Source organism: Delphinapterus leucas, chromosome X, assembly GCF_059928025.1.
Source record: "Delphinapterus leucas isolate spDelLeu-1000000601 "Yukka" chromosome X, BTC_Dleu_Yukka2, whole genome shotgun sequence".
Lineage (NCBI taxonomy): Eukaryota > Metazoa > Chordata > Mammalia > Artiodactyla > Monodontidae > Delphinapterus > Delphinapterus leucas.
The window spans coordinates 85016698-85033249 of NC_143150.1; the positions used below are offsets into that span (position 1 = coordinate 85016698).

General features: G+C 40.7%; 1 protein-coding gene across 1 annotated transcript in view; it reads right to left on the reverse strand.

The window, feature by feature from the left end:
* The window catches only part of PFKFB1 (6-phosphofructo-2-kinase/fructose-2,6-biphosphatase 1), a 76549-nt gene that overhangs the window by 24140 nt on the left and 35857 nt on the right, over positions 1 to 16552 (reverse strand). The window contains exon 2 of the mRNA XM_022563587.2: positions 3734 to 3859. Within this exon, the coding sequence (XP_022419295.1) occupies positions 3734 to 3859 (126 nt within the window). The remainder of the gene's footprint in view (positions 1 to 3733; positions 3860 to 16552) is intronic.

Consider the following 16552-nt stretch of genomic DNA (forward strand, 5'->3'; position numbering starts at 1 on the left):
CAAATTATGGCTACCAGCTCATTTACTCCTTACAACAACCCTGAAAAGTAGGAATCATCATTCCCATTTATAAATGAGGAAATCAAGGGAGTAACTCTCATAGCTAATAAGTGGAGAGATGGGATTCAAACCCAGGACTGTTTGGTTCCAAAGCTGGTGATCTTTCCACTATTCCATTTAATCATAAACTCCAAACCTTTTAATGCCCATAGTATTACTATATATTATTACTGTGTTCTGTACATTACTGCATTGGAAAGATAAAGAAATTGGGACCCAGGGAGTAAAATCAGTCATCAAGGGTCAAACATTGAGTCAGCTGGGGACATAACTAGACTGGGCCTCCTGAATCCTAGTCCAATGTTATTACATTTTCTGTATCAAGACAGAGAGTCTAGATTTATTGCCTTCTTTAGGCCACACTTTCTCATTTGTAATGGTGAAAAATCAGAGAGGAGGGAAGGAAAGGGGGAAAGAGGGGAAAATAGGCAAAGAGGTAATGTAATATTTTCTTCATTCATCCAATAAATAGTTTCTCATGCCTACTTTGTGAATCAGGACATGAGTTCTGGGGTGTCAGAGATGAAACAGATCTGCATGATGAGGCCCCAAGGAGCTCACAATCTAGCATGTAGGAAAGAGAGTAAACAGTAAATCAGTAAACAGAGAGCTCTCACCCAGTGTGTTAAGTGCTCTAACAGAGCCATGCAAAAGAGCAAGGAGGAAGGAAAGACTAATTAAGCTTGGGGTGATCTCAGATGGTTTCTTGGAAAAAGCAGCATTTGTACCAGTCTTTATAGGAAGGCAGGTCTTTTATTGGCAGGCATGGGGTATGGGAGAGGGGAACAAAGACATTTCAGGTAGAGGAAGAGTTTGAGCAAAGGTATGGCATTGGCAGGAGGCAGAACATGAGACATCCACTGTAACTGAGGCCTGTGAGGCTGTCAGAGACTGACTGTGGAGGGCCTTGAATGATAGGCTAAGGAGCTTGGATTTAAACCTGCAGGCCAAGGGAACCCTTGGTGGCTATAGATATGGTCATCTTGGCATTTGAAACATGACTCTGAGGGCCTCTGTGCAAGTGGAGCAGGTGGGAAGCAGGTGCATTAGAGCAGAGACCCATCTGACACTGTCCCATGTGCCTCTATGCTCAGCAGAGGCTCATCAGAGCCTGCAGTCCTACAAGAACTACTCCTTCTTCCCTTCTCTTCTTCCAATGTTCTACTCCTCCCACAGGACACACCCAGCTCAAATACACCCTATCTGGAAGCTTTCACTGCCTTCCAGTAGGTGATTTCCTCTGTGAGGCCCATCAGTATCCTGCTCTGGGATTCTTCAGTGACATGTTGTATTCTTATGCATCCCAGCCAGATGGAGAAATCTTCAAGGACAGGTTGTGAATCTCATCCAGTTTTGCATCTCCAGTGCATAGTATGGGTTTTGGCACATGGAAAACCACTGGGGAACTCTTCACCAGTGAATTAGAGAAAGAGGAAGTACATGAAGAGAAAGAAGAAATGGGAGAAGGGGAGGAGAATACTTGGAGAGAGGGAGGGAAGGGGGCAGAGAGATAGGGTGTTGGTATGGTCAAGGGAAATAAGAGGAAGAGTGTAGAGGAGAGCACAGGGCCAATGTGGGTTCTTTCTTCTTCCCATCAGTAGCACCAAGTATCAGACCTGCCACAGTGAGTGTCAGGCTTTGGAATCAACCAGATGTGGGTTCATATTCTGGTTCCATCACTTAGTGACCATGTGCCTTTAGACAAGACACATCACCTCTTGGGCATTAATTTCATCAACTGTGGAATGATGATAATACTAGTTCTTCCTACATGGGTGTTTTAGAACTTAAGAATAGAGTCTGTCATACAGAGTGAAGCAAGTCAGAAAGAGAAAAACAAATACCATATGCTAACACATATATATGGAATCTAAAAAACAAACAGAAAAAAGGTTCTGAAGAACCTAGGGGCAGGACAGGAATAAAGACGCAGACGTAGAGAATGGACTTGAGGACATGGGGAGGGGGAAGGGGAAGCTGAGACCAAGTGAGAGACTGGCATGTACATATATACACTACCAAATATAAAATAGGTAGCTAGTGGGAAGCAGCTGCATAGCACAGGGAGATCAGCTCTGTGCTTTGTGACCACCTAGAGGGGTGAGATAGGGAGGGTGGGAAGGAGATGAAAGAGGGAGGGGATATGGGGATATATGTATACTTATAGCTGATTCACTTTGTTATACAGCAGAAACTAACACAACATTGTAAAGCAATTATACTCCAATAAAGTTTAAAAAATAGATGTGAGTTCTTTGAGGGCAGGGATCCAACATCCAACAAGGGCCTTGGCACAACTGTGTGCTCAGCAAATAATTACTGACTGAGTGAGCAAGTGATTGCCCAAGAAGAACTGTTTTCCACACTGGGGAGCAGTGCTCCTTTCCACAAGAGACAGAGGCTAAGCACTTGTGTACCAGTGTACTAGTAAAGGAGAAACACAGTCCCAGTAATAATTTTCAGCTAAGTTGATATATGTTAAAAGCATCAATAGTCATTGGGGGATAAATAAAAACTTTTGGTAGACTTTCTTGTATTTACTGATTTTATTCTGAATTACGTATGATGTAGGGGGCACCCTAACTTTTAGCATTTAGAGACTCTAAATGTCTTAATTTGGTCCTACTTAAGCAATAGAAATTAACATGATCTAGTCCCCTACCCCAGAGCAGCTCCTGGGGAGAGAGACCCAGACACACAACACACTACAACAACACACTATGTAACTAAGGTTGGCATAGAGGGGTCTGTAGGAAGCATTGGTGTGGGAGCCCAGAGAAACATAGTCCTCCTAGGGGCAACAGAGGAATCAAATAGGAATGGGGATACAGTGCGGGGGATAGAGAAATCAAATGGAGAATAGAAAAGAATGATTGCTGAATAAGAGGTAGTAAGCAGAAAAGAGATCACATTGGGGAGAAAGGAAAGCTGGAAGTAGGGAGTGAGGGAGGAGGCTGACAGGCAGGGAAGGAGACCCTTCTGGAGGCGGAAAGAGGCAGGATCACTTCCGGCTGGGGAGGGGGAGCAGATAGGCTCAGACCTAAGGAGAAGCTTGGAGAGAGTGGACGCCTTCTGGACAGGAGAGGTGAGCTAAAGTGCCCTGCTTTACTGAAGACCTTGTGGGGGACTCCAGGCTGGGGCTTTGAGGTGCTTGACTCCACACACCCCTAAAATTTAAAGAAAACCTTAAGGTTGTGAAGAAATGGTAATGCTAATAAGAATCGCATTTTTGGTGTAGAAGTAATAATAAAGGTGATAAAAGTAGCATGTTACTCATAGGGTTTTTTTGAGGTCTTACAAAAATAGTGCTCCTTGAAAACAGATATTTAATCTTTGTAGTTTTCTTATGCTTAGCAGCTATCACGGGATTGGGCACAGATTACGTACTTAAGAAACTGTAAAAATTTATGAGGTCAGTGGTGGTGGTGGTGGTGGTGGTGGTGGTGGTGGTGGTGGTGGTGATATAGTAGTAGTAGTAGTAGTAGCAGTAGTAGTAGTAGCAGTTGTAGTAGAGGAGCAGCAGCAGCAGTAATAGTATTAGTCCTAATACTGTTAATAATGTTTTGAGACATTCCTTTACTCGTGGTTTTGCCCTTTTGAGGTCAGCTACCTTACTGTATTTTCCATAATTGGCCTATAGAGGGCTGTAGAACAAAGGCTTTCAGGGACATACCTTTAGTTGGTGTTCCTATCCAGTTGAGATACCGGGTGAGCTTCGTGGAGATGTAGGTCTTTCCTCGAGCTGGTAAACCCACCATTATCACCATCGTGGGGGAATTTGTAAACTGGGGTATGGATGCTGGAAGACAAACAGAGCCTCAAATCTTATCCCCAGGTTCACATGATATTCTGGTATCAACTCAGAGCTGTAGAATTGGAATGAGCATCTCGCCCACAATTAGAACAAGGAAAACAAAAACTGGAAAATTGCAAATTGTCCTCTATTGAATTCATGAGCAAACTGAGATTGCAATGCTAAAAGCTAACCCAAAATCTGTAGACATAGGCATCTACAGGGAACAACAGGGCCCAGGTACTTGCTTATCTTTTGCAGATACTACTGAATAATATGTAAAGTCATAAGAAGATAACAGCTAAAATTTGTTAATGAATTGCTAAAAGTTGGTTGTGTGTTAGTGTGAGAATGTGAAACCCCTGGGGGCTGTAGACATAGGTGGTTTTGAATCCTCTTGCAGACTTTCCCCCTAAGAAGTCCACCAGGTGCTGGCAGGGAAGAATAAGAATCCGGAGAAAGATATCCTATAGTTTTGGTTTGGGGAGGGAAACAGAACAGCATCCATTGCTGAAATTGTGCCCAAAGCATTCTGCCTTTATACACTGCAGAACAAAGGCCTTAACCTTCACAGGGAAAGGTAATAAAACTGTAGTCTGAGCGCACTGGTGGAAATTCACTGCAGCTAGCAGAGAGGAATACCCAACACCACTAAAACTCTGCCCAGACCAATCTACTCTATCTCCCCTAGGGAAAACAAGCCTTGCTCTGCAGAAGGAATGGCAATAGGAACTGAGGGCACAGGTGGAAACTCACCACCACAGGTGAAGGAGAAAATTTGAAAAAATGCTATAACCCAGGAGGGATAGGAATATGTCCTAAGCTCACAGTTATATTTAGAGGAGGGGCAGGAACATTTGGGAAAGTCACACCTCTATGACTCAGGATAAGCCTGCCTAAGACTGAGACTTAATCAAAATAGCATAGTATGTCCCTAGTCCCCTATTCTCCACTACAAGGCTAAAATAAATCAAGTAAAATAATAGCAGACTTTATTTTTAAAGAATGCAAGAGGTAAGTTGCCTCCAGAGAGCAGCACAAGGGAAGAATCAAGGAAAGAAAAAAACATAGTCTGAAGAGACAAAAAAATCATCAGGACAAGACCCAGTTATGACACATTTTGGAATTTCCAACAGACAACTTAAAATAGCTGTGATTAATATGTTAAATACTTTTCTATATTGGAAAAGTTAGACAACATGCAAGATCAGATAAGATAGCAGCAAGGGATAAAATGTATAAGAAAGAATCATATGTAAATACAAGAGAAAAAACACATTAACAGATCTGAAGAATGCCTTCAGTGTGCTTATTAGTGAACCAGACACAGCTGAGGAATAAGTGAAATTGAAGCTAGAACAATAGAAATTACACAAACTGAAATGCAGAGTAAAAATAAAGGGTAAAAAAAGAAAACAGAACAAAATATCCAAGAGCTTTGGGACACTATCAAGTTAGAATACTAGAAGGAGAAGAGAGAGAGAATGGAGAAAAAATATTTGAATAAATAATTGCTGAAATTTTTCATAATTAGCAATTGATATAAACCCCAGATCCAAGTATCTCAGAGAACACAAAGCAGGGTAAATAAAATTTGTAAAAGAGTCACATCACACCCAGACATATCAAATTCAAACTGCAGAAAAACAGGCAAAATAAAATACTGAAGGCAGTCAGGGAAAAAGGGTGGAGGGAACACCTTACTTACAGAAGAACAAGAACACAAGACCTCGTACCAGAGTCACATAAGCCAAAAATAGTGGAATGAAACCTTTAACATACTGAAAGTAAAAACCCTGCCAATCCAAATCTAAATTCAGCAAAAATGTCCCTGAAAAATAAAGGCAACCTCCTTCCCACCCTCCCTCCCTCCTTTCTTTCTTTCTTTCCTTCTTTCTTTCTTTCCTTCTTTCTTTCTTCCCTTCTTTCTTTCTACTTCTACTAATTATTTCTTTCTACATTTTCTCCCTTTTATTCTGAGCAGTGTGGATGAAAGGCTCTTGGTGCTGCAGCCAGGAGTCAGTGCTGTGCTTCTGAGGTGAGAGAGCCAGCTTCAGGACACTGGTCCACAAGAGACCTCCCAGCTCCACGTAATATCAAACAGTGAAAATCACACAGAGATCTCCATCTCAACACCAACACACAGCTACACTCAACAACCAGCAAGCTACAGTACTGGACACGCTATGCCAAACAACAAGCAAGACAGGAACACAACCCCACCAATCAATAGAGACGCTGCCTAAAATCATAATAAGTCCACAGACACCCCAAAACACGCCACCAGATGTGGAACTGCTCACCAGAAAGCCACGATCCAGCCTCATCCACCAGAACACGGGCACTAGTCCCCTCCACCAGGAAGCCTACACAACCCACTGAACCAAACTTAGCCACTGGGGACAGAAACCAAAAACAACGGGAACTAGGAACCTGCAGCCTGCAAAAAGGAGACCCCAAACACAGTAAGATAAGCAAAATGAGAAGACAGAAATACACACAGCAGATGAAGGACAAAGATAAAAACCCACGAGACCTAACAAATGAAGAGGAAATAGGCAGTCTACCTGAAAAAGAATTCAGAATAATGATAGTAAACATGATCCAATATCTTGAAAATAGATTAGAGAAAATGCAAGAAACATTTAACAAGTACCTAGAAGAACTAAAGATGAAACAAACAATGATGAACAACACAATAAATGAAACTAAAAATACTCTAGATGGGATCAATAGCAGAATAACTGAGGCAGAAGAACGGATAAGTGACCTGGAGGATAAAATAGTGGAAATAACTACTGCAGAGCAGAGGAAAGAACTGAGGACAGTCTCAGAGACCTCTGGGACAAAATTAAATGCACCAACATTCAAATTATAGGGGTTCCAGAAGAAGAAGAGTAAAAGAAAGTGACTGAGAAAATATTTGAAGAGATTATAGATGAAAACTTCCCTAATATGGGAAAGGAAATAGTTAATCAAGTCTGGGAAGAACAGAGAGTCCCATACAGGATAAATCCAAGGACAAATACGCCAAGAAACATATTAATCAAACTGTCAAAAATTAAATACAAAGAAAACATATTAAAAGCAGCAAGGGAAAAACAACAAATAACACACAGGGGAATCCCCATAAGGTTAACAGCTGATCGTTCAGCAGAAACTCCGCAAGCCAGAAGGGAGTGGCAGGACATATTTACAGTGATGAAGGAGGAAAACCTGCAACTAAGATTACTCTACCCAGCAAGGATCTCATTCATATTTGATGGAGAAATTAAAACCTTTACAGACAAGCAAAAGCTGAGAGAGTTCAGCACCACCAAACCAGCTTTACAACAACTGCTAAAGGAACTTCTCTAGGCAAGCAACACAAGAGAAGGAAAAGACCTACAATAACGAACTCAAAACAGTTAAGAAAATGGGAATAGGAACATACATTTCGATAATTACCTTAAATGTAAATGGACGAAATGCTCCCACCAAAAGACACAGATTGGCTGAATGGATACAAAAACAGGACCCATATATATGCTGTCTACAAGAGACCCACTTCAGACCTAGAGACACATACAGACTGAAAGTAAGGGGATGGGAAAAGATATACCATGCAAATGCAAACCAAAAGAAATCTGGAGTAGCATTTCTCATATCAGACAAAATAGACTTTAAAATAAAGACAATTAGAAGACACAAAGGAGGACACTACATAATGATCAAGGGATCCATCCAAGAAGAAAATATAACAATTGTAAATATTTATGCACCCAACATAAGAGCACCTCAATACATAAGGCAAATACTAACAGCCATAAAAGGGGCAACTGACAGTAACACATTCACAGTAGGGGACTTTAACACCCCACTTTCACCCATGGACAGATCATCCAAAATGAAAATAAGTAAGGAAACACAAGATTTAAATGATACATTAAACAAGATGGACTTAATTGATAATTATAGGACACTCCATCCAAAAACAACAGAATACACATTTTTCTCAAGTGCTCATGGAACATTCTCCAGGATAGATCATATCTTGGGTCACAAATCTAGCCTTGGTAAATTTAAGAAAATTGAAATTGTATCAAGTATCTTTTCCGACCACAACGCTATGAGACTAGATATCAATTACAGGAAAAGATCTGTAAAAAATACAAACACATGGAGGCTAAACAATAAACTACTTAATAACGAAGTGATCACTGAAGAAATCAAAGAGGAAATCAAAAAATACCTAGAAACAAATGACAATGGAGACACGACAACCCAAAACCTATGGGATGCAGCAAAAGCAGTTCTAAGAGGGAAGTTTATAGCAATAAAAAGCTACCTTAAGAAACAGGAAACATCTTGAATAAACAACCTAACCTTGTACCTAAAGCAGCTAGAGAAAGAACAACAAAAAAACCCTCAAACTTAGAAGAAGGAAAGAAATCATAAAAATCAGATCAGAAATAAATGAAAAAGAAATGAAGGAAATGATAGCAAAGATCAATAAAACTAAAAGCTGGTTCTTTGAGAAGATAAACAAAATTGATAAGTCATTAGCCAGACTCTTCAAGAATAAAAGGAAGAAGACTCAACTCAATAGAATTAGAAATGAAAAAGGAGAAGTAAAAACTGACACTGCAAAAATACAAAAGATCATGAGACATTACTACAAGCAACTCTATGCCAATAAAATGGACACGCTGGAAGAAATGGACAAATTCTTCGAAATGGACACCCTGCCAAGACTGAACCAGGAAGAAATGGAAAATATGAACAGACCAATCACAAGCACTGAAATTGAAACTGTGATTAAAAATCTTCCAAAAAAAAAATCTTCCAACAAACAAAAGCCCAGGACCAGGTGGCTTCACAGGCGAATTCTATCAAACATTTAGAGAACAGATAACACCTACTCTTCTTAAACACTTCCAAAATATAGCAGAGAGAGGAACACTCCCAAACTCATCCTACGAGGCCACCATCACCTTGATACCAAAACCAGACAAGGATGCCACAAAGACGGAAAACTACAGGCCAATATCACTGATGAACATAGATGCAAAAATCCTCAACAAAATACTAGCAAACAGAATCCAACAGCACATTAAAACGATCATACACCATGATCAAGTGGGGTTTATTCCAGGAATGCAAGGATTCTTCAATATACACAAATCAATCAATGTGATAAACCATATTAACAAATTGAAGGAGAAAAACCATATGATCATCTCAATAGATGCAGAGAAAGCTTTTGACAAAATTCAACACCCATTTATGATAAAAACCCTGCAGAAAGTAGGCATAGAGGGAACTTTCCTCAACATAATAAAGGCCATATATGACAAACCCACAGCCAACATCATCCTCAACGGTGAAAACCTGAAAGCATTTCCACTAAGATCAGGAACAAGACAAGGTTGCCCACTCTAACCACTCTTATTCATCATAGTTTTGGAAGTTTTAGCCACAGCAATCAGAGAAGAAAAGGAAATAAAAGGAATCCAAATCAGAAAAGAAGAAGTAAAGCTGTCATTGTTTGCAGATGACATGATTCTATACATAGAGAATCCTAAAGATGCTACCAGAAAACTACTAGAGCTAATCAATGAATTTGGTAAAGTAAGAGGATACAAAATTAATGCACAGAAATCTCTGGTATTTCTATCCACTAATGATGAAAAATCTGAAAGTGAAATCAAGAAAACACTCCCATTTACCATTGCAACAAAAAGAATAAAATATCTAGGATTAAACCTACCTAAGGAGAAAAAAGACCTGTATGCAGAAAACTATAAGACACTGATGAAAGAAATTAAAGATGATACAAATAGATGGAGAGATATTCGATATTCTTGGATTGGAAGAATCAACATTGTGAGAATGACTCTACTACCCAAAGCAATCTATAGATTCAATGCAATCCCTATCAAACTACCACTGGCATTTTTCACAGAACTAGAACAAAAAATTTCACAATTTGTATGGAGACACAAAAGACCCCGAATAGCCAAAGCAATCTTGAGAACAAAAAAAGGAGCTGGAGGAATCAAGCTCCTTGTCTTCAGACTATACTACAAAGCTACAGTAGTCAAGACAGTATGGTACTGGCACAGAAACAGAAAGATAGACCAATGTGACAGGATAGAAAGCCCAGAGGCAAACCCACGCACATATGGTCACCTTATCTTTGATAAAGGAGGCAGGAATGTACAGTGGAGAAAGGACAGCCTCTTCAATAAGTGGTGCTGGGAAAACTGGACAGCTACATGTATGAGATTAGATCACTCCCTAACACCATACACAAAAATAAGCTCAAAATGGATTAAAGACGTAAATATAAGGCCAGAAACTATCAAACTCTTAGAGGAAAATATAGGCAGAACACTCTATGACATAAATCACAGCAAGATCCTTTTTGACCCACCTCCTAGAGAAATGGAAATAAAAACAAAAATACACAAATGGGACCTAATGAAACTTCAAAGCTTTTGCACAGCAAAGGAAACCATAAACAAGACCAAAAGACAACCCTCAGAATGGGAGAAAATATTTGCAAATGAAGCAACTGACAAAGGATTAATCTCCAAAATTTATAAGCAGCTCATGCAGCTCAATAAAAAAAAATCATACAACCCAATACGAAAATGGGTAGAAGAACTAAATAGACATTCCTCCAAAGAATATATACAGACTGCCAACAAACACATGAAAGAATGTTCAACATCATTAATCATTAGAGAAATGCAAATCAAAACTACAATGAGATATCATCTCACACCAGTCAGAATGGCCATCATCAAAAAATCTAGAAACAGGGCTTCCCTGGTGGCACAGTGGTTGAGGGTCCGCCTGCCGATGCAGGGGACGCGGGTTCGTGACCCGGTCCGGGAAGATCCCACATGCCGTGGAGTGGCTGGCTGGGCCCATGAGCCATGGCCGCTGAACCCGCGCGTCTGGAGCCTGTGCTTCGCAATGGGAGAGGCCACAACAGTGAGAGGCCCGCGTACCACACACACACACACAAAAATCTAGAAACAATAAATGCTGGAGAGGGTGTGGAGAAAAGGGAACACTCTTGCACTGCTGGTGGGAATGTGAATTGATACAGCCACTATGGAGAACTGTATGGAGGTTCCTTAAAAACCTACAAATAGTACTACCATATATCCCACTCCTGGGCATATACCCTGAGGGAACCATAATTCAAAAAGTGTCATGTACCAAAATGTTCATTGCAGCTCTATTTACAATAGCCCAGAGATGGAAACAACCTAAGTGTCCATCATCGGATGAATGGATAAAGAAGATGTGGTGCATATATACAATGGAATATTACTCAGCCATAAAAAGAAATGAAATTGAGCTATTTGTAATGAGGTGAATAGACCTAGAGTCTGTCATACAGAGTGAAGTAAGTCAGAAAGAGAAAGACCAATACCGTATGCTAACACGTATATATGGAATTTAAGAAAAAGAAAATGTCATGAAGAATCTAGGGGTAAAACAGGCATAAAGACGCAGACCTACTAGAGAATGGACTTGAGGATATGGGGAGGGGGATGTGTAAATTGTGACAAAGCAAGAGAGAGGCATGGACATATATACACTACCAAACATAAGGTAGATAGCTAGTGGGAAGCAGCCGCATAGCACAGGGAGGTCAGCTCGGTTCTTTGTGACTGCCTGGAGGAGTGGGATAGGGAGGGTGAGAGGGAGGGAGACGCAAGAGGGAAGGGATATGGGAATATATGTATATGTATAACTGATTCACTTTGTTATAAAGCAGAAACTAACACACCATTGTAAAGCAATCATAGTCAAATAAAGATGTAAAAAAACTCTAAATAAAAAAAATAAAGGCAAAATAGACTTTTTTTCAAACAAAAATGGGAAATTCATCAACAGCAGATGTGTCTTATAAGAAATATTAAAGGACATTATTTACACAGAAGGGATATGATATAGGTCAGAAATTGGATCTACATAATTTAAGTGAGAGCATTGGGAAAGGAATACGTGAAGGCAAAATATATCTTTTTATTTTCCATATTCTTAATTGTTCTAAAAATTAACTGACTGATGTGGAGAAAAGGGAACCCTCGTACGCTGTTGTTAGGATTGTAAACTGGTTCAGCCACTACGAAAACAGTGAGGGTTTCCTCAAAAAGTTAAAGCTAGAACTACCATATGATCCAGCAATTCCACTTTTTTGTATTTATCTGAAGAAAACAAAAATCACTAATCACAAAAGATATATGTACTCCCCTGTTCATTGAAGCATTATTTACAATAGCCAAGATATGGAAGCAATCTAAGTGTCCATCAATAGATGAATGGATAAAGAAGATCTGTTATATATATATATATATATAATTTATATAATATGTATACACACACAGTGGAATATTATTCAGCCATAAAAAATGAAATCTTTGCCTTTGCGACCTCATGGATGGATCTACATGGTATTATGTGAAGTGAAATAAGTCAGACAGAGAAAGACAAATACCATATGTTCTCACTTATATGCAAAATCCAAAAAATCAAACAAAAAATGAAAACAGACCCATAGATGCAGAGAAAAAATGGATGGTTGTCAGAGGGGAGGTGGGGGGTGAATAAATAAAGAGGATTGAGAGGTACAAACCTCCAGTTATAAAATAAATAAGCCACAGGGATGTAATATGCAGCATAAGGAATATGGTTGATAATATTGTAATAATAATAACTTTGTATGGGGACAGATGGTTACTAGACTTACCATGGTGATCATTTCATAATATATGCAAATGTTAAGTCATTATGTAGTAAACCTGAAACATAATATTGTATCTCAACTATATTTCCAATTAAAACAACCCAACTGTTTAAAGCAATAATAGTAACAATGTATTGGGTGTTTATAGCAAATGTAAAAATTAAATGATTACAATGGTGACACAAGGGAAGGGAGTAAGATTGGGAATATTCCTTTGTAAGGTATTTGGACTACATGCAAAACAATATAGTGTTATTTGAAGATGAACCCAATTATTTTAAACTGTACATTGTAAACCCTAGGGAACCACTAAATTTTTTTTAAAGATATATAAATTATAAGTAAATAGAGGAGATAAAATGGGATCATAAAAATACTCAAATAAAATAAGAAAAGTCAAAAGAGAGAGAAAGAGAACAAAGAACAAATGCAATGAATAGAAAAACAGCAAGATGGTAGATTTTAATCCAACTGTATTAATAATCACTTTGAATGTGAATTTTCTAAACACACCAGTTAAAAGACAGAGATTGTCAGAGTGGACAAAAAAGCAAGAATCAACTAGAAGCCATCTACAAAACACATGCAGCTGGGTCCAGTTCTGGGACCTTCTTTTATCTCTCACTAACTAACTCGAATATAAAACCTTGATAGAATTCATGAACACCTATTTAAAAACTGAAAAGTAAACATAGGCAGATGGATTGGGAAAAGATCAGAGTTTGAAATACTACCTAAATGGTTGAATTCAACATTATTTTTTTCCCTCCAGAATCCTAAGCCTGAATTGGACATGATATGAAACCCAGAGGTGAGCATTGTTTAACAGCCAGAGGGCAATACAGGAGACGCCTTGATGTTATGGCCTAAGGAGTGGAAAAGAGAACTCCTAAATGTGAGAATGTGAGAAATTCCCAGGATTTTATTTACTCTACTTCTGTTTTGGTCCCACAGTGGGAGTAGTGACAGCAAAAGTAGTCCAGAAGCAAGAGTGGTCCATAAAGGGAACTGCCAGTAATCAAAAATCTCAGGGATAAGGTCCTTTCTCTAGGTGGAGCCATGGCATCAAGGGGACAAAACTAAACTTCATACTAATTTTTCCTCTCTCTCTCCTGCAACTTGTTTCTGGGAGTGATACTACCAAGAAAGTGGGTGGTTTCTGAACAGAGGACAGAAAATGGGAGCCTAGAGAAATGGAAAGTACTGAAAAACTATGGGAGAGGGAACAGTTTAGAAAAGAAATTACGAAAAGTGATTTTGAACTGCTGGGCTCACGTTTGATCTGTGAGTGCTTTGATGTGACCCTAATTAGCCTACCAAAGATTTGGAAAGTGAATCATCCCAAGTTCCACACTGACCACTAGGTGGTGCACACACCGTACTGGTCTAAACAGTACTACGAAAGTTTCAAAAATGTTCAAAAAATTGGAACCCCAATACACAGAAGGGTAAAACAAAAACATCAACCTCCATAGGATAAAAATAATACTCTTGGTCTTAAATGATATTTACAATGTCCACAATACAAACTAAAATCAATCAAGATACAAATAACTATGAAATCTCAACTCACATGAAAAAAGACCATCAACAGACATGAATCATGAGATGACACAGACGATGGAATTGTCTAAAATTATCTATTATAAAAATTCTTGAATGAGAGACCAGATCAAGATGGCAGGGCAGTAGAATATGAATCTCACCTCCTCCCACAAATACATCAAAAATATACCTTCATGTGGAAAGATTCTCACAGAATATCTACCGAACGCTGGCAGACTCAGACCTCAGACTCCTGAAAGGGCAAGAAAATCTCCATGTAACAGGGTAGGACAAAAGAAGAAAGAGGAAAAGAAAGAGGGAAAGAAATTGGGGCAGGACCTGCACACCTGGGAGAGAGCTGTGAAAGGCGAAAAGGTCCCACACCCTGGGAAGTCCCCTTACCTGCAGGGAAATCAGCCAGGACAGAGGGAGAGCTTCAGAGCCTTGGAGGAGAGTGCAGCAGCTAGTTTGAAGCAGCCAGAACAGAGAGAAACCTGCACAGACGGTATCAGAGCTACCTTGTCACATTATCCCGGGGTGCAGAGACAACAGAGGGAACACTGCCCAGTGAGAACCCAAAGAGGTATGAGCCAGGCAGAATTGGATGGTTCAACTGCAGGGATTCATTGATCTGCATTCACTAGTGCCTTCAACTACTCTCTAGGATATTTTCCATGATATCTTTCCTTTTCATGAAATGGGCCAGAAAATGTATGCTGTGGAGAACCAAAAGAAGTGGTGAAGAACAAGGGGTGTCACTGAACCTGGTAATGAGAACTCAGTGAACTGCTGGTCTGTTCCTCTCCCTCCAGAAAGCTGTACCTTAGAATTGTGTGAAACCACCTGTTCATACTTCAGGGTTCTTCCATAAAAAAAGATTGGTTATGGGGGTTGGAGACAAGATGGTGGAGTAGAAGGACTTGAGCTCACCACCTCTCACAGAAACACCAAAATCACAACTAACTGCTGAACAACCATTAACAAAAAAGATAGGAACCTACCAAAAAAGATATTCTACATCCAAAGACAAAGTAGAAGCCACAAAAAGATGGTAGGAGAGGCACATTTGCAATGCAGTCAAATCCCATACCCACCAGGTGGGTGACCCACAAACTGGAACAAAACTATATTGCAGAGCTTCTCCCACAGGAATGAGAGTTCTGAACCCTGCATCAAGCTTACAAGTCTGGGGGTCTGGCATTGGGAGGAGGAGCCCCCAGAGCATTTAGCTGTGAAGGCCAGTGGGGTTTGATCACAAGAACTCCACAGGACTGGTGGAAACAGAAACTATACTCTTACAGGGTGCACACTAGTTCTCATGTGCCCCAGGACCCAGGGAAAAGCAGTGACTTCAGAGAGGAGCCTGGTTCAGACCTACATGCTGGTCTTTGAAGGTCTCCTGGGGAGTTACGGGATGGCTGAAGCTCACTGTGGGAACAAGGACAGTGGAGGCAGAGACTCTGGGGAGTATTCATTGGCATGAGCTCTCCTGGAAGCTGCCATTTTCGCAGCAAGACCTGGCTCTACCCAACATCCTGTAGGCTACAGAGCTGGGAGGCCTCAGGCCAAACAACCAACAGGGCAGTAACACAGCTCCACCCATGAGCAGACAGGCTGCCTAAAGTCTTCCTGAGCCTACAGCCACCTCTAAACACACCACTTGCCACAGCCCTGTCCACCTGAGGGACAAGATCCAGCCCCAACCAACAGTGGTCAGGCACTAGTCCCTCCCACCAGGAAGCCTGCACAAGCCTCTAGACAAGCCTCACCCAGCAGGACACAGACGCCAGAAGCAAAAGAAATGACAATCCTGCAGCCTGCAGAACAGAGACCACAAACACAGAAAATTAGACAAAATGAGACAGCAGAGGAATATGTTCCTGATGAAAGAACAAGATAAAACCCCAGGGACTTCTGGGAAGATGGCGGAAGAGTAAGACGCGGAGATCACCTTCCTCCCCACAGATACACCAGAAATACATCTACACGTGGAACAACTCCTACAGAGCACCTACTGAACACTGGCAGAAGACCTCAGACCTCCCAAAAGGCAAGAAACCCCCCATGTACCTGGGTAGGACAAAAGAAAAAAGAATAAACAGAGACAAAAGGATAGGGACGGGTCCTGCACCAGCGGGAGGGAGCTGTGAAGGAGGAAAAGTGTCCACACACTAGGAAGCTCCTTTGCGGGCAGAGACTGCGGGTGGTGGAGGGGGGAGCTACGGAGCCACGGAGGAGAGCACAGCAACAGGGGTGCGGAAGGTAAAGCGGAGAGATTCCAGCACAGAGGATCAGGGCCGACCGGCACTCACCAGCCGAGAGGTTTGTCTGCTCACCCGCCGGGGCGGGCGGGGCTGGGAGCTGAGGCTCGGGCTTCGGTCGGAGCGCAGGGAGAGGACTGGTGT